Source organism: Tympanuchus pallidicinctus, unplaced genomic scaffold, assembly GCF_026119805.1.
Source record: "Tympanuchus pallidicinctus isolate F22 unplaced genomic scaffold, pur_lepc_1.0 scaffold25, whole genome shotgun sequence".
NCBI lineage: Eukaryota > Metazoa > Chordata > Aves > Galliformes > Phasianidae > Tympanuchus > Tympanuchus pallidicinctus.
Window position 1 is genome coordinate 2731084 of NW_026294742.1, and position 15999 is coordinate 2747082.

At 65.2% G+C, this 15999-nt stretch overlaps 4 protein-coding genes across 5 annotated transcripts; 2 read left to right on the forward strand and 2 right to left on the reverse strand.

The window, feature by feature from the left end:
- Positions 1 to 281: 281 nt before the first annotated feature.
- P2RX2 (purinergic receptor P2X 2) lies at positions 282 to 3918 on the reverse strand. Of its 2 annotated transcripts, XM_052689406.1 has the most exons (12): positions 3580 to 3685; positions 3150 to 3459; positions 2910 to 3045; positions 2752 to 2823; positions 2383 to 2449; positions 2219 to 2306; positions 2009 to 2089; positions 1693 to 1831; positions 894 to 1024; positions 665 to 821; positions 521 to 598; positions 282 to 443 (listed from the first exon to the last, which is right to left on the reverse strand). In XM_052689406.1, exons 2-12 carry the CDS (start codon positions 3272 to 3274, stop codon positions 297 to 299), a joined length of 1221 nt encoding a protein of 406 aa, XP_052545366.1. In that variant the 5' UTR covers positions 3275 to 3459; positions 3580 to 3685; the 3' UTR covers positions 282 to 296. The 2 variants fall into 2 exon arrangements, with proteins under 2 accessions (XP_052545366.1, XP_052545365.1); XM_052689405.1 differs by lacking the exon at positions 3150 to 3459 and having other exon boundaries at positions 3580 to 3918.
- A 568-nt stretch (positions 3919 to 4486) lies between these two features.
- PLA2G3 (phospholipase A2 group III) lies at positions 4487 to 6719 on the forward strand. The gene is made up of 6 exons (XM_052690024.1): positions 4487 to 5018; positions 5090 to 5357; positions 5424 to 5593; positions 5671 to 5800; positions 5905 to 6033; positions 6113 to 6719. The coding sequence occupies exons 1-6, from the start codon at positions 4487 to 4489 to the stop codon at positions 6300 to 6302; spliced, it is 1419 nt and encodes a 472-aa protein (XP_052545984.1). The 3' UTR covers positions 6303 to 6719.
- Positions 6720 to 6780: 61 nt separating this feature from the next.
- INPP5J (inositol polyphosphate-5-phosphatase J) lies at positions 6781 to 13908 on the reverse strand. Its single transcript, XM_052689404.1, has 12 exons — positions 13211 to 13908; positions 12469 to 12579; positions 10943 to 11051; positions 10247 to 10363; positions 10004 to 10179; positions 9592 to 9703; positions 9253 to 9362; positions 8815 to 8998; positions 8510 to 8647; positions 8189 to 8281; positions 7939 to 8043; positions 6781 to 7818 (listed from the first exon to the last, which is right to left on the reverse strand). Exons 1-12 carry the CDS (start codon positions 13882 to 13884, stop codon positions 7195 to 7197), a joined length of 2553 nt encoding a protein of 850 aa, XP_052545364.1. The 5' UTR covers positions 13885 to 13908; the 3' UTR covers positions 6781 to 7194.
- Positions 13909 to 14085: 177 nt separating this feature from the next.
- On the forward strand, positions 14086 to 15781 carry SELENOM (selenoprotein M). The gene is made up of 5 exons (XM_052689407.1): positions 14086 to 14212; positions 14286 to 14321; positions 14390 to 14424; positions 14870 to 14948; positions 15026 to 15781. Exons 1-5 carry the CDS (start codon positions 14111 to 14113, stop codon positions 15236 to 15238), a joined length of 465 nt encoding a protein of 154 aa, XP_052545367.1. The 5' UTR covers positions 14086 to 14110; the 3' UTR covers positions 15239 to 15781.
- Positions 15782 to 15999: the final 218 nt, after the last annotated feature.

Consider the following 15999-nt stretch of genomic DNA (forward strand, 5'->3'; position numbering starts at 1 on the left):
AGCCCTGGAGCAGCAGCGCACCCTACCCTGCTCTGGGGTGTTTCCCACAGCCCTTGAGGCTCTGTGTGCTGCAGCCCTCCCCTCACCCCCCACCCTGCTTCTCCCCTGAGCCGCTGTGGGAGGCTGTGCTGTAACGTGAGAGCAGGAAAACAGTGGATTATGCTCAGAAATAATACCCCACTTGCTTACTGCCAGGCGCCAGCTGCACAGCGCTGTTGGGCTGGGGCCAGCAGCACTGTGGCTTTGCAGGCAGCCTCTGGGCAGGGTTTGTGCCTTGGTGGCAGCCCCAGAGCCCCTCAGCTCCCCTGGCTCTTCTCCCCCAGGCGCAGCAAGCAGTGGTTCTTGCATCCTTCCATTGACACAGGCGTGCTGAGCAGTGATGGTTTATTGGCAGCAGTAGTGGGTGGCTGTAAGGTGCATTCTGCCCAGCCGTGGGCACAGCTCTGTGTGGGAAATGTCAATCTGGGGATGGAGGGGAACGTTCTGAGGCTGCAGAGGAGCATCTTCAGCCCACCAGTACCTGCTCAAATTTCCTGCTGCTGTACCGCCGCTCCTTGTCCATGCAGCACAGCAGCACCCAGTCGCAGAGGAAGGAGCCCTGCAGAAGAGCACAGTGAGGTCAGTGCAGGGCCATGGGCTGAGCCCCACAGCCCGGGACACTCACCAGTCCCACTGAGGTGAGCGCAGTGGCCAACGTGATGACCGTGGGGATCAGGCTGAACTTCCCTGCCTGGCCTTGCACAATCACATCCACACGGATCCCATAGGCCTTGGTCAGCACCCGTGTGCAGGTCCCGTTCCAGCTGTAGTACTTGGCAAACCTGGAAGGCGTGCGGGCACAGGTGTGAGGGCTGGAGGAAGACACGGGGACACTGAGGGGATGGGGCTGTCACCTGTAGTTGTAGCCTGGCGATGCCAAAGTCCCTTTGGGGTCGAGGCGACGGAAGGAGTAGCGCGGGTTGCACTCGGTGTCAGGCAGATCCAGGTTGCAGTCCCAGCTGATGATGACACCGATCACTCCACCCTGCAGCAGGGCAGCAGAGCTTGTGCAGCAATAGCAGACTGCAGGCACAGCACCCCCAGGCACCCAGCATCCCCAGGTGCCCATCATCCCCAGGTGCCCATCATCCCCAGGCACACAGCATCCCCAGGTGCCCACCATCCCCAGGCACCCAGCACCCCCAGGTGCCCATCATCCCCAGGTGCCCATCATCCCCAGGTGCCCATCATCCCCAGGTGTCCATCATCCCCAGGCACACAGCACCCCCAGGTGCCCATCATCCCCAGGTGCCCACCATCCCCAGGCACACAGCATCCCCAGGTGCCCATCATCCCCAGGTGCCCATCATCCCCAGGCACACAGCATCCCCAGGTGCCCACCATCCCCAGGCACCCAGCACCCCCAGGTGCCCATCATCCCCAGGTGCCCATCATCCCCAGGTGTCCATCATCCCCAGGCACACAGCACCCCCAGGTGCCCATCATCCCCAGGTGCCCACCATCCCCAGGCACATAGCACCCCCAGGTGCCCATCATCCCCAGGTGCCCATCATCCCCAGGTGCACAGCATCCCCTGGGCACTGTATCCCCAGGACGTGGCATCCCCAGGACAAGGAGCTCCCCAGAAGAGCCAAAAGGGAGGGACCCACAATGCTGGGGGATGTTGGGGTGAGGCTGCACATCGCACCGCACCTTCTCAGCCAGCACTGCAAAGTCCTCGCCTGCCTGCTCAGCCAGGAAGCCCAGCCTGAAGATGGGGCAGTACAGCGCAGAGGTGGCATTGAAGGTGCAGCTCTTCAGGTAGTGGCTCTCAGCAGCCTGAATGTTGGCTCTGGGGAGAGCAAGGCAGGGAGCTGTGCGTCAGGGGATGGGATAGGACTGGTGCTGGAGCATCTGCAGAGGGCCCTGCAGGGATGTGCTGTGCCACACAGCATCTCTGCTGCTGCTGTTGCCACGAGGGGCCACTGCCAGGATCCCAACCATCAGCCCTGGAACCTGCAGTGCTCACTTGGAGAAGCCGAAGCGGGGGAATCGGATGTGGTTCTTGATGAGGATGGTGAACTGCTCTGCCATCTCCGCCAGGGACTCGCTGGGAGCAGAGGAGTGAGCACAGAGCACTGCAGCTCTCAGCCAGCCTCACAACAGGGACATTGCTGCCCCTTATCATGCATCCCCAGGTGGGGGCTGTGCACAACCCAGGCCAGCACACTGCCTGTACCTGCTGCTGCCTCCATGGAGAGGGCACCAGGCCAGCACCTCACAGCTTCTCCCACTGCCCCCGGGCACGCAGCGCCCCGTCCTCACACCTGCAAGGTAGGGGACAGGCACTCAGCACTGGGTCCTGCCCGAGGAGAGGCAATGCACTGTGCCTCCCGGGCTCACCGTGGTGGGATGCATCCATGGCCCCAGAGACGCAGTCCTGCTCTGAGTGGCATGCAGCGCTGGGACCCTGCGGGGGAGTGGGGATTGGGATGGGAATGGGAATGGGGATGGGAATCGAGAAGGAGATGGATGAGGATGGGATAGGAATGGGGATTAGGATAGGGTTGGGAATGGGGTGGGAATAGAGAAGGAGATGGATGGGGATGGGAATGGCAATGGGGATGGTGGGGTGGGCACACATCCATTCACCTCCTGCCATGGGGAACAGCTGTGTTCACTGGTGCCCCACCTTCCCCCTCCTCCCCCCCTTAGTTGCCAAGCACAGCTTGTTCCCCACACACCACCCTGCCCCGTGCCCACCGTGCTCACCTCATGGCACGTCCCCATGGCCTGGGCAGCGCTCACCTCCACCCGTGTGAGGATGCTGAAGCTGCTCCCACCCTACAGAGCAGCCCAGGGGGAAGACAGCGGTCACGGCACAGCCAGGAGGAGCCGAGCATCTCTGGAGCAGCAGAGTGAGAGCTCACCTCGGGGGGGGCCACGTACTCCCCAACATCCCAGACCTTGCTCGGCGACTGCGTCACGCCCTTCACTTTGGTGATGACGGAGCTCTCAGGGCCCGTCTCTCGCTCCTGGTAGCCCTTCTGCACGATGAACACATACCTGCGGGGATCGGGACAGGGACAAAGACCGAGACAGGTGTCAGAGCTGCCAGCACAGCGAAGCACAGGATCAGATCAGATCGGCTCCTACCTCATCCCACTCACCCGATGAAATAAAGCAGCACCAGGAGCTGCAACGCCCGATACGCGGTGCCGAGGAGCCCGTCCCTCACCACCACCACCTGCGGGCTGGAATAGCTGCTCACCGCCCTCCGGCAGCCCGGCCCCATCGCCGCTGCGCTCCGCCCGGCACGGCTCGGCCCGGCCCGACCCGGCAGCGCTCCCTGGGGGCTGCGGGATGGCTGCGGAGGGAGGCTCGGCTGCACATGGCCCAGAGCCGCCGGCGCGGAGCAGAGCCGGGAAAGGCAGCAGAGCGTGTTGCAGCCCGTGGTTGTAACCGAGGGTTAATGATTCACTGTGAGAAAACCCAAAAGCACATCGGTGTAACAGTCATCGGTGATGGTTGTGCAACGGTAGGACGCAACACGCCCAGCGTTAAGCAAGCCCGGGGTTTGTTCCCCGGTGAGCTGCTCACCTCCCGGAGCGGTGAGGGCACAGCGCAGCGTTGCTCCTTTCCCAGCAGGAGGAGGGGATGTGCTCGGAGCACCCGTGCTGCGTTTCCCAAAATCCGAAGGAATTCACAGAGGTGCAATAAACGAGCACCTCCCGGGAACACCGAGGTTTGACCGGAGATGCAGAAAGCGATGGGAATTGCCACCCGCACCCCATCCTGCAGGAACACGAGTGGGTTCGGCTGCCTTTACCTGCGCTCCGCTCGTGCCTCGGGGCTCTGTTCCCCCTCTGGCAGCAAAACAAGGACGGGGCCAGGGCCGTGCCTTCAGCGCGGGACACGGCCGCTCCGCTGTCCCCACACGGCCCCCAGCACGGTGCCACCTCCCCGGCCCGGGCAGCCCATCGGGACGCGTCGGGCGCAGAGAAGCGTTCGGCCCCGTGCCGGCCTTGGCCACGGCCTCGGCCACGTCAGCGGAGCCGGGAGCCCGACGGGTGCGACGCGTGGGGCGGCGGGGTGAAGGGCAGAGCGGTGGCGGCCGCGGTGCCGTTATCTCCCAGACGAAGACAAACTCGGCGGTCCCCGGCGCGCTCACGGCTGGCCGTGCGAGCACAGCCTGGGCTGCACGTGAGGAAGCCAGGGGACGCGCAGCTCCCCCCGGGCCCGTCGCGGGGCCGCGTCCCCCCAACCGCTCGGTTACCCCGAGGGCGCCGTGCGGCGGCCGCGGGACCTTTGTGACTCAGAGGACAGCGCGGGGCCGTCGTGGCACGGCGGACTCTGCCCCCCGTGTGCCACCGCGGAGCCCCGACGGGAGGCGGCGAAGCTCCGCGCGGTGCCCGCCCGCCTCCCGCAGTCCAGGCCCCGCGATGAGCGCCGCGCGCCCGCACCCGCTCCGCACGGGGGCGCGCCACGCGGGGGGGCTCCCGCGCTCATGGAGGGGCGGGGCCGAGAGCGGCGCGGACCAATCGGCGCGCGGAGCGCCGGCGGCGGCGCGGGCTTAAAGGCGGCGGCGGTGACGGGGGACGCGCGCGGGATGTGGGCGCGCGCGGTGCTGGCGGGAGCGGCGCTACTGGCCGCCGCGTGCGCGCGCGCCTGGCCCGGCGGAGCGGTGTGCGCGCGGCGGGTGGCGGCAGGCGGCGAGCGCTACGCGGCCTTCCTGAGCGCGGGGCCGGGGCCGCCCGCGTTGGTGGAGGGCGCGTGGGGCGGGCGCGGAAAGCTGCGGGGCTGCTGGGCGCGGAGGGACCCCCGCGAGATCCGCGCTTTCCTCGCCGCCTGCGCCCGCCGCCCGTCCGCCGCTCCCGCGCCCGCGCTGCGCCGGGACGTGGCCGCGCTGTGGAGGCGGCGGGCGGCGTGCGCCGAGCCATCGCCGCACCGCGGGAACCGCAGGCGGAGGAGGGGTTGGACTGTGCCGGGGACGCTGTGGTGCGGGGCTGGGGATTCGGCCGGGAACTCCTCCGAGCTGGGTACGGGCCGGGGCGCCGCGCGGGGCCGCGCGTGGCGGGGCGGGCGGGGCACTGAACATCGCCGCCCGCAGGTCTGTTCCGCGGCCCCGACCGCTGCTGCCGGGAGCACGATCGGTGCGGGACGCAGATCGAGGCTCTGCAGTTCGGCTTCGGCATCCGCAACTACCGCCCGCACACCGTCAGCCACTGCGACTGCGACGCCGCGTTCCGCCGCTGCCTGCGGGCCCTCAACGACACCGTCTCCGACCTCATCGGAGTCACCTTCTTCGACCTCCTGGAGGTGCCGTGCTTCGTGCTGCGGCGCGCCGAGCAGTGCGTGCGCTGGCACTGGTGGGGCGGGTGAGTGCGGGGCCGCGGGAGCCGCGGGCTGCGGCCGTCGGGCGGCTCCTGATGCGGCGCCCTCAGATGCGAGCGGTACGCGGTGGTGCCGGTGGCCACGATGGTGCGGCAGAGCCCCTACGGCACCGCGACCGCTGCGGCCGTCGGGAACTCCGCGTGCGACGAGCAGCCCGGCGCCGTCGGAGAGGCGGAGCGGTGTGAGACCGGCCCGGGGAGCGTCGCGGGAAGGCGGAGGGGTGAGAGCCGGATGGGGACCGGAGAGGGCGTCCCCGGGGCCGAGAGCTTCGGTCCGATCGCCGCTCTCTGCCGCCAGGGCTGGGGAGGCTGTGCAGAGCCTATCGGCACCTGGATCGCTGCGAGCACCGCATCGCGCCCCGCGAGACGAAGTACGGGCTGCGGAACGGCGGTGCGCGGACGCTCTTCCACTGCAACTGCACCCGCAGGTGTGTGCCGTGGGGCGGCCTTTCCGTCCGTCCGTCATCGCCCAGAGCGGGGCTGGAGAGGGGGGACGGGCGGGGTGCTGAGAGCTGCCCCGCTGTCCCCGCAGAATGGTGAGGTCCCTGCGCAGGGCGAGGGGCCCCGGGGGCGCGGAGCCGCCGCTCCTGGCGGAGCGCATCGCCGCGCGCTGCTTCGTGTTGGAACCGCAGGCCGAGTGCGGAGCGGAGCGCCGGAGCGGGTGAGTGTGGAGGGAGCGGGGGTGGGCCGGGGCTGGCGGTGCTTTGTTCGCCGCAACGCTCTCTGTTCTGTTCCTCCAGCAGCTGTGACGCCGCGGTCCGGGCCGTGCTGGTACCCGCACGGCATCTGAGGACCACGCTGCGGCGCCGAGGTGCTGAACGTCGGGAGTGGAACGAGCAGGAGAGCGGCGGTGATGCTCTGTACGAACGGTGCCGGCGGGTGGCCCTGGAGCAGGGGATGGGAGCCCCGCAGCACCCCGCGCCCCGCTGAGCCCCAGCGGCTGGGCTGTACCGTGCGTGGGGAGGAGCTGCGCTGCGGGGCGGAGCTGCTCAATGTCGGGTCCTTGAGAGAAAGGATGGCTCCGAGAGTGGCTGCTGGCGTGACTGCGTGGGGCAGGAAAGGGGTGGAGGAGGCTCAGCTGCCATCCCTAGGAGCGGCGGCTGCCACCACAGCAAAGGGAAAGGAGAGGGGGCAGGAAAAAGCGACCGCCCCTGAAGGATGCTGCGGGCGCGGGAGCCCCGGGCAGGACGGTGCCAGGACCCCCAGCCCCGGTTTTGCCCCTGCAGCAGGGGGGTTGGGGCGAGTCAGGTTCCACCCCGAGCTCTAGAGGTGGGAGCACAGTGCCGTGCCTCGGGAGGGTCAGTGCCTGCGTGTGGCACAAGGCAAATAAAGGGCAGAGTGACACGGTGCACGGTGCTGGGGTCCTGCATTCCCCACAGCCCCCACCCTGCAATAAGCACAGTGCAGCTGGGGCAGGCGGGATGCTTTATTTTGTTGCTCACACTATGTCCAAGCCCGAGGCACAGTGGTAAGGGCAGGAAAGAAGCAAGCTCCCATCTGCAGGGTGCCCGCAGCAGTGCTGTGCCCCGGGAGGAGGGGGCAAACATCCTCATTTGCAGCGCCATCCCTGGCCCCCAGCACCTCCAGGCCACTCACCTGCCCTAGGACTGAGCGTCCCGCAGTTCTGACACACACGAGGGGTTCCCTCACCACCACTCCCTCCCCTGTGCCTCCTTTGCAGCCCCGGGAGGAGCAGGGCAGGCAGGCAGCGGGGGTGCAGGGGTGATTCACTGCAATAAATAAGGGAGGGGGATGGCTCACAGCAGGGACGTGGCACGGGAAAGCACACAGCAAGCGCGCTACGGAGGGAGGGGGCGCAGCCTCAGCGCCCCATGGTACAGCTGTAACCATCCAGCTCCCGGGGACTGCCCCCTTCCTTTGGGGAAGTGCTGCAAGGAGGGCTGGTGGGGCTCATCCTGCGGCAGGGGTAGCCCTGGTCTGCACTCTCCCTCCGTCGGCCCATGGCTTGGTCAATGGTTTCCAGGCGGAGCGCAGGCAGCAGGCCCAGGTTCCTGGGATCAGCCCTGGCCAGAGGGTTGTCAGCAGCAGCACGCCGGGCAACGCACGGCTCCCGCACAGTCTGGTAGAAGGAACCCGGGCCGCCCTCCTGGCTGTTGGCCACCTGCCCCGATTCCTTGGCTTTGGATCCACGGCGTCCCAGCTCTGTCTGGGGCAGGTGGATGGCAGGGATGTCCCCAGTGAGGGCACGACGACTCTGGGGTGAGGGGCTCCGGCTGGTGCCCCGGTCACGGCTCGATGGGCGCAGGATGAGACCCTGGAACTTGGCCAGGCTGGGGCTGCGGCTCCGGTGCCGCTTCATCTTGCCCGGGCTGGGGCTGCGGGATTTGGGGGCCAGCAGGACAAGAGTGCTGTCATCCTCCTCCTCTGAGCTGCTGCCAGAGCTGTCCGTAGGGCTGCTGCCCTCCTCGGATCGAGGCAGGGAGATCTGCACCACACATCAGCATTGGGCCCTGACCCACAGAGGGGGCTGTGGGGCACTGCAGCAGAACGCCTTGCCCTGCTGAAACCTCCCTCCCCCCACCCTTCACCTCGGGGCATTGCTGACCTGGAATGGCTCTGTCACACCCACGATGCTGCTGGAGGTGTTGCTGTAGTACCCGAGGATGTACTCTCCCTTCCCCTTGGGCAGCGCTTCCTCTGAGAACATCACCTGCAGCAGATGGGCATCAGGCTGAGCACAGGGCTGCACCCCCCAGCCACCCCCATATGTGGGCCTGCACCCTGCTTGGTGCCATCCAAAGGTCCAGAGGCTGCTGCTGCCTCACCCCATGGCCCTGACTCCCAGAGTTGCTCACCTGTGCACACAGCTGCTTCTCTACGCAGCGCTCTCCATCATCGCTCCTGGCCCAAACGTAGGACACATAGTCTTTAGGATGCCGAAAACCCACCTGTGGAAGAAAGGAGGTGAGCTGGTGCTTTTGCTCTTCTCTCAGCTCCAGCAATAGCTTCGGGCCATATGGAACCCACAGAGTGGGAGAAAGAGAAGTGCTGGATCCACAGCCCAACGTGGCCTTCCCAGAATGGGAGAGCCCACACTCAGGCCGTTCATCAGCACCTGTGGGAGGGGGCAGCTACAGAGGGGATCACATCACACTGCCAAGGACCCCAGCCCCTACCCGGTAGAGGCCAATCCAGTCCCAGGAGCTCCGGTGAAAGCCAGCAGCCATCTTGTACTTGACAACTGCTTGCTCAGGCCTGATCCACTCATCAGCCACAAAGATCTCCACCGGGGGCTTATCTCCCTTAGAAGCAAACTGGCAGAGACGTGCAGACGGTGGGTAAGAGCAGGTGGGAGCAGCACCCCCACTACCCCCAGCCATGGTGGTGAGACAGCAGTCCTGCCCGGCAAAGTAAGAAAGCCACACACAGGGCACACATTCACCCAGCACGGCTGTGGCCAGCAGCCCTGGCAGCTGCTCACCTGCACAGCAAAGATGGCAGCTACAGGCTTGTGGTCGCTGACCATGTACTCCATGTGGCTGCAGTAGCAGAGCTGGCTCACCGACAGCACACCCCGGCTGGGCCGGCGCCCGCCCGCCCCGGAGCTGGGAGATTTGATCTTCCAAAGGATGCGGTCAGTCCAGGCGGGTTTTCGCTTCTTGGCACTGCAGGGCACAGAGGGGCATCTCTTGCCTGGCAGGGGGGCAGTGGGCTCCACCCCAACCTGCCTCCCCCTGGCACTATGGAGCACGCAGGTAGGGGATGCGGCTCGTCTCGGCGCACAGCTCAGTGCAGCTGCAGGGACAGACCTGCACTGGCACCAGCACAACGGCTGTGTCCCAGCCCACAAGCTTCCCTCCGAGACCCCCACGAACCTCAGCCGTGCCGCCCACCCCCAGCATGCGCCCCGCTGTCCTACCTGCTGTCGTACTTGTTGGTGCCCACATCGAACTTGAAGGTGGGGGGGAAGTTGAGGGGTCCCTCCTGAAAGCCGCTCAGGACAGGCCAGGTGCTTTTGGCAATGTTTAGCTGTGGGCAGGAGAGCAGCAAGGCTCCATGGCCCCAGCTCTTCCCAAAGCTCCCAGGAAGGAACTGCTGATGTGCACAGCTCTGATGGAAAACACCCTGGGGGAACGCTGCCTGCCGCTCCTCCACGAGCTGGAAGAGCCCGTGCCCTTGGTGCCAAGTGGCTCGCAGCTGATGGGCACGGCTGCTAAGTGCCCAAGAACACAGCTGGCAGTGAACCCGGCCCACTCACCTGGTCCTTCTCCCAGAGCTGGCTCAGGATGTTGCTGTCAATGGCATATTTGACAAAGCGGATGTCGAGGCTCTCAATGCGGAAATTGAGGTCCCCAAACCAGAAGACGAGGCTGCGGGCGGGAGGGCAGTGAGCAGCAGGGCCCAGGCATCAGCACCAGCAGGGTAGGAACCTGTCCCAACCCTTGAGGGTGCCAGGAACTGCAGCAGGCCTGGCTGCGCCCCAGGAGCAAACAAGGGCTCCTTTTAACACCGATTGAACTGCACCTCACTGGACCAAGGGACAACTCCACAGCTCTGCCACCCAGACCCCACCTCCAAGATTCAGATGCCAGACCCAACCCCCTCTCCAGGCACAGGGCTGGTCCTCCAGCATCGGCACAGAGCAGTAGGCAAAACAGCGAGGTACTCACTCATGGTCCAGGATGCCACTGGCTGCCCTTCCCTCAAACTGCTGCATGTGCAGTATGGTGGCAAAGTCCTCCTTGCGCTGCTCCGCCTTCTCCAGGTGTGCCGGCAGGTGGCAGTTGAGGAAGCACACCATGTGCCCGAAGATGGACAGACGGACGCTCACCCCTCCTTTGTTGCCCTGCCCCAATTGGGTGCCGTGAGACCCGAGGAAGGCAGCCCTCTCCACCCCCCCGGACCACACTCACCCAGTAGCCGCCCAGCCCTGTCCTAGTGCAGTCTGTCTGGATGTCCTGCAGGAAGGGGAGGTGGTAGTACTTGGCAAACACCAGCAGGATCACACCTTGCATCCGCACTGTGCTGACCTGGAACAGGAGCAGGGCTTGTAGCAGGATGACAGCCACAGCACAGCCCATAAAGGCAGGGACAGTTCCAGGCCAGAGCAGCACCTTCATGCCCATCTTACAGGTGGCTAAGCAGCACATTTAGCTCGGAGATCCAGAGCTCGCCTGGATTCTGACCACTGACTGAGATGAGCCCAGCAATGCTAGGACTTATGTACTCTGTCACTGGCTGTCTGGGGAGCTGAGCCTTGCCCTGGGATCTGCAGGCTGCTGTCAGAAGCACAGGCTGGATCCTCTCCTCACCCTGGTGCAACACAGCGGGCAACAAGGTGTGTTCCCAGAGTACCACAAGGGAAGCCAAAAGCAACCAGAGAAGCAAGTAGAGCGGCAGAAGCCAGGCAGCATACTGCAAAAATGCCCCATTCACCTTCAGCTCAGCTTCCACACGCTGCTCAGAGGGCTGCATGGCATCTCTCTAGCCAGGTCTTCTCCTGCACACCCTCCATCCCTCTCTGCCCTGCCGCTCTCCCCGTGCCCCCCTGCTTGGCTGGCAGGCACAGAGGGGACACCGGCTGTCCAGCTCCTTTGAGACTGCCTTACCAACACAAAGTGGAAGGGGCTCAGGACATCCATGAAGAGCTCGCTCCACTGATCTGTGAACAGGGCGTCCTTCAGGCGTTTGTTTATCTTGGAGTTCACCTCCTGCAGCCTGGGAGGAGAAGGACAAAGTGCTTTGCAGAGCCTGTCTGATCCCAGACTGATCCCTCAGCCACAACAGGAAGGCACCTGCATCCCAGCCAGGGAGAGCTCCTTGGGCGAGGCACCCAAGGACAGAGCTGCAAGGGCATTCCAAGGGAGGACCCTGGATTTAGAGCACAAACCAGCTACATCCTCGTGCTAGCGATGCTGGGTAGCAAGAGGCACAAGAGGCAATGAAGCTGCAATGCTTCGGCCCTCTAAGCAGGAGCAGTTCAGCTGCACAAGGCTGGGCAGCAGTCTAAAGTCTATCTCTAGGTGCAAGAGGGGCTTACAGGACATGTCAGTTGCATGGAAGTCTGCAGAGAAGCCAGGTCCCACCAGTACTTCAGCACAGGGCGTCCGGATGCATCCTAGCCACCGAGCTCACAGCAGCAGCGACAGAAGGTTAACAGTGCTCCTCCCCACTCAGCAATTAGAGAACAGAGGGAAGGAGAGCATCCCCAGAGAACAGCAGAATCAGGAAATGCCTTGCCCGAAAATATTGAGTGCCCCGGGCACAAAGATACGGGTCAGAGGAAGGACATGGGCAGGCAGAGGCACTGTGGAGGCTGGGGCAGCTCACCAGCACCGTGCCCTGGTCACAGCACAGCCCCAGCCAGTCCCTCACACCAAGCAACAGCCCTGCCCTGACCCACGTAGGTAGGGTCTGCCTGCAAGGCTGAGGGGCCCCAACCAGGAGATGGGCTCCAGCAGCCTCCTGCCTGAGGCAGAGCTCCTCCACTGTGCACACAGGGAGCTCCCAGGGCAGAGGCTGTACAACAGGCAGCACATCCATGCTCTTGGCACAGATCTGCATGCTCCATGGCAATCCCTAAGGGTCTGGTCTTCCCTTAAATTCTGGCTCAGCTTGCCTGGCTGGCCACGCCAAGAAAGCCTCATCACACCAACTTGGGGCTGCCTTGCCAGCAGTTAAGTGTTGCCAGGGGCACGGAGCCAATCCAGCTGTGAGAGAACAGCAGATCTGCGCCCTTGAGGCTCACGTACCACGGACAAGAGGTGAGATGAGGAAAATGCTTCCAGCAGAATCCAGCAGGCGGGTTAAAAGCCTCTCCAGATTTGACCCAGGCACCTCCTGAGGCCACGCTCTGCTCGGCAAACCAGCTATGGGCTGTGCAGGGATTGATTCATGGCTATTTGTGAACTGAGGGTTTCAGCTCCTCTCAGTGATCCCATTTTTTAAAAGAAGCTGATTTTCCATCACCTCTTATGATGCTGTTTCTCATTCATGACGCGCATCCCTCCCTGCTCCCTGTGCCTGAGGGCGGGTTGGAGAGGCAGCTCTCCCACTCTGAGCCCCCCAGGACTATGTAGAAAATCCCTCAAACAGGGCCCTCTCCAGGGCAGGGGCCTGCACCTCTCTCTCTTACCCAATGGCGATCATGTCTGCATCGTTCGTCTCGCCCGTGTTGAGATGCAACAGCGACGTCACATCATTGGGGGGCATGGCTGTGCCCACGTTCCAGGTGACCACCGTGATGCTTAAGAGGAATAAGGGACAACAAGGTAACGCTCGGGCTCAGAAGGGCTCCCTGTCCTCCAACCCAGTCTCCCAAGGAGCCTGCCTGGGGCAGAACTTGCTGTAGCAGCTCAGCCAAAGGAGGACAGCCCCAAATAACCGCTTCCCCACGCGGAGCTCATCCCCCTGATCCCACACACAGGGGCTCCGGCCTCCCCCCGCTGCGTCCTGCCTGCAGCTGGGCAGTGCATCGCGTGACAGCAGTGTCCTTCAGAGCACACAGCCACCACCACCCGTCACAGCACATTAACGCAGCTACGCAGCGGGCGCCAGCAGCCCGCAGGCTGCTCCGGTGGCAACTCACAGGAGCCAATTTCAGCAACGTGCCAGGGAAGGGCCACACCATTTTGAGAGCTCGGCGAGCTGCTGTCACCTCTAATTCCACCTACATCCATCCCCCAAACGCTGCGCCACGTCCCGAGGGTCCCTCAGCCCCCAACCTCTCCCACCCCAAGGCCATCACAGGGGGATGAGTAGGGCAACCCCAACCCGCACACAGGACTCGGCCGCTGCTCCTTCGCTCAGACCCCACGTCCTCCCCCCATGGATGCAGAAGGGGTCCCGCTGTCCCCCGACCTCCACCGTGAGCTCACCGGAATGCTCCATCCTCCACGGCCGTCCCCGCGCAGCCCAGAAGAGCATCAGAGGATCCGCCGGAGCTCGTAGGGCTGAGGGACGTCCCGCACCTCCCGAACGGGGGCAGCTCCTCGGGCTCCGGCTTGGCGAGAGCCACCGCCTTGCCCAGCCCGATGCGTCCGGCGGAAAGGAACTCGCTGGACACGGCTTTGGGCAACCCCACAGCGCGGGGGGCCGCCCAGGCCGAGATGTGATCGCTGGACTCGGCTTTGGGCAGCGGCTTGCCGGGGACGTTGCGCTCCGCCGGGCCGAGCTCCGCGCCCAGCACCGAGGCGCGGCCCGACGGGACGCCCGGTCCGAGGGGCAGCAGCGCGGGCACCGGGAGCGGCTCGGGCCGGGCCCTGCCCACGTCCAGCGCCAGGGGCTGCGCGGCCCGGCCCGGCACCCGCTCGTCGGGCCGCCCGCAGCCGGGCTGCGCTCCATCGGGCGACGGACGCGGAGAGAACGGCTCGAAGGCGGCGTCGGGTCGGGAGCTCCTCCGCGCGGCGGGCGGCGGGGCCGGGCCCTCGGGGCCGAAAGGGACGAGCAGCGCGGGGGGGGCGACGGCGGGCGAGGGGCTGCGCGGGGAGACGGGCCGCGAGCCCAGGACGGCCGGGCCCTGCTCCGCGCTGCCCCGCCGGCCCCGCTCCATTCCCCCGGCGCGGCCCCGCTCTCCCCGTGCGCCCCCCGCCACCTGCGCGGCGCCCTCCAGGCGCGCGGAGCGCCCCCCCCTCCCGACGTCACGGCGGAGGGGCGGAGCCGGAGCACCTGCACCTGCGCGCGGCCGTGAGCGCGCGGCCGCCGGCCGTGCCCGCGCGCGGTGCGTGCCCGCGCGGAGCCGCGCATGCGCAGAATGCGGTCTGTCGCGACGTGGCGGGATGCGGCGGGCGGTGCTGGCCGTGCTGCTGCTGCTGGCGGCGGCGGCGGCGACGGGGATCGAGCGGCTGCCGCCCCGGGGCTTGGCGAGAGGCAAAGTGGAGGTGGGTGCGGGGCCGGGGGCAGCGCGGGCTGCGACCGGCTGTGGGTGACCGGCTGTGCTGTGTCTGCACGCAGACGTGCGGCGGGTGACGGCTGAGCCGGCTGCCGGAGGTGAGTGTCTAACGGGGACGGGGGGAGCCGAGCCGGGTCTGCCGCGAACCGCGCCGCTCTGCCCGCAGGTGAAAGCCTTCGTCAACCAGGACATCCCGCTGTAGTATCGCTGTGCGACGGGGTGGGGGAAATGGGTCAGGGATGGGGCAAAATTGGGGTGGGAAGGGGAGAAGGGAAGTGGGATGGGAGTGGAGTGGGAATGGAGTGGGATAGGGATGGGGATGGGATGGGGTCGGGGTGGGACAGGGATGGGAATCGTTGGAACGAGGATGGGGTGGTGGGTGTGGGGTGGGGGGGGGACATGATGGGGGCTGGATGGGACAAGGCGGGGCGGGGTGTAACGGGACGAGGACGGATGTGACGGGATGGGGATGGGATGTGACGGGGGATGGGATGAGCCAGGATGAGGACAAGGGACGGGACGGGATGTGAGCTTGTAGCAGAACGGGACAGGGGTCAGAACAGGGCGTAATTTAGATGGGATGGGAGGAGGATGGGGGGACGGGACTGTCCTGCCTGGCACTGCCGCTCCTTAACAAATCACCCAGCCATAACCTGGAGATGAAGCACCTGCCCGGCGCCGACCCTGAGCTCGTGCTGCTTAGCTTCAGATATGAGGAGCTGGAGGTGAGCGGGCTGCACAGCACCGAGCACAGCTGCAGGCTCCAGGGCACCTCGGCTGATGGATCCCTGTCTCTGTGCAGAGAATCCCCCTGAGCGACATGACTCGGGAGGAGATCAACCAGCTGGTGCAGGAGCTGGGCTTCTATCGCAAGGAGACTCCCGAAGCCCCTGTGCCCGAGGAGTTCCAGTTTGCCCCTGCCAAGCCACTGCCCACCCTGATACCCCGCAGAGCTCCTGCAGCTGACAGCAAGACCCTGTCTGAACAGGACAAGAAGGACCACCCAGACCTGTAGTGAGCAGTGCCAGGCTGTGGGAGGCCCTGCAGCCAGAGGGGTTGAGGGTGTTAGGACAGCTCTTCACACACGGCTGGGGACCATGCCACGGGGTGGTGAGAGTGTGAGCAGGAAGCAGAGAGATGTTCCCTGCTGCTACCTCTGTTGCTTGGTGCTCTGTAGCCTCTGTTCCAAGGGTGCCCTGAATGATGCCAGCCTTGAGCAGAGGCTCCTGAGCACTACGGACATTGGAGTGAGCCTGTGTGCCTGTCCCTGCCTTCCCCCTGAGCCATGCAGCCCAGACATTTTGGCATGATTGGTAAGGAGAAGGAGAGATCTTTTTGCTCCTTTGCCGTGCCTCAAGGTCCAGTCAACTCCTGGTGCTGGACAGCAGTATCCTACCTGCACAGGACAGGATGAAACTCTCAGCAGAAAGCTCCACGTGCTGAGGGCAGATGTATTGAGTCCTGGAGGTGGGACAGCTGCCTCCCAGGAGGGTATGGCTTTACATCACCAGCAAGGCTGCCTCTATCGAGCACACAGTAAAGCCCTTGCCTACCATCAGCTGCACCTTGTCATTTTTCTGGGGCAGTCTCAGTTGGGTGCACATCTATGCTTGCAGGACAGAGGCAGGAGGGGGTTGCAGGGTTGCTATGTCGTTCCTGTGCTGTCCTCATGGCCATGTAGATCAGGCGCCAAAGCTTTGGGCACGCTTTGGGAGCAAGGGGTGAGGGTGCTAACCCAGCTCTGGGCCCTCTGGTCCAGAGCTGAGGGGTCTTGGT

Excerpts from the sequence above, each read along its gene's own strand:
- P2RX2 (XM_052689405.1), bottom strand. The coding sequence starts at position 3,773 with ATGGGGTGCGGGTGGCAATTCCCATCGCTTTCTGCATCTCCGGTCAAA. Across the intron at positions 2,824-2,909 it reads AGTACGTGGCCCCCCCCGAG|GGTGGGAGCAGCTTCAGCAT; the intron begins GTGAGCTCTCAC and ends GCTGCTCTGTAG. Across the intron at positions 1,832-2,008 it reads CCCCGCTTCGGCTTCTCCAA|AGCCAACATTCAGGCTGCTG; the intron begins GTGAGCACTGCA and ends TGCTCTCCCCAG.
- PLA2G3 (XM_052690024.1), top strand. The coding sequence starts at position 4,487 with ATGGAGGGGCGGGGCCGAGAGCGGCGCGGACCAATCGGCGCGCGGAGC. Across the intron at positions 5,801-5,904 it reads CACTGCAACTGCACCCGCAG|AATGGTGAGGTCCCTGCGCA; the intron begins GTGTGTGCCGTG and ends CTGTCCCCGCAG. Across the intron at positions 6,034-6,112 it reads GGAGCGGAGCGCCGGAGCGG|CAGCTGTGACGCCGCGGTCC; the intron begins GTGAGTGTGGAG and ends CTGTTCCTCCAG.
- INPP5J (XM_052689404.1), bottom strand. The coding sequence starts at position 13,884 with ATGGAGCGGGGCCGGCGGGGCAGCGCGGAGCAGGGCCCGGCCGTCCTG. Across the intron at positions 11,052-12,468 it reads GCAGACATGATCGCCATTGG|GCTGCAGGAGGTGAACTCCA; the intron begins GTAAGAGAGAGA and ends TTCTCCTCCCAG. Across the intron at positions 10,364-10,942 it reads GCCCCTTCCACTTTGTGTTG|GTCAGCACAGTGCGGATGCA; the intron begins GTAAGGCAGTCT and ends CTCCTGTTCCAG.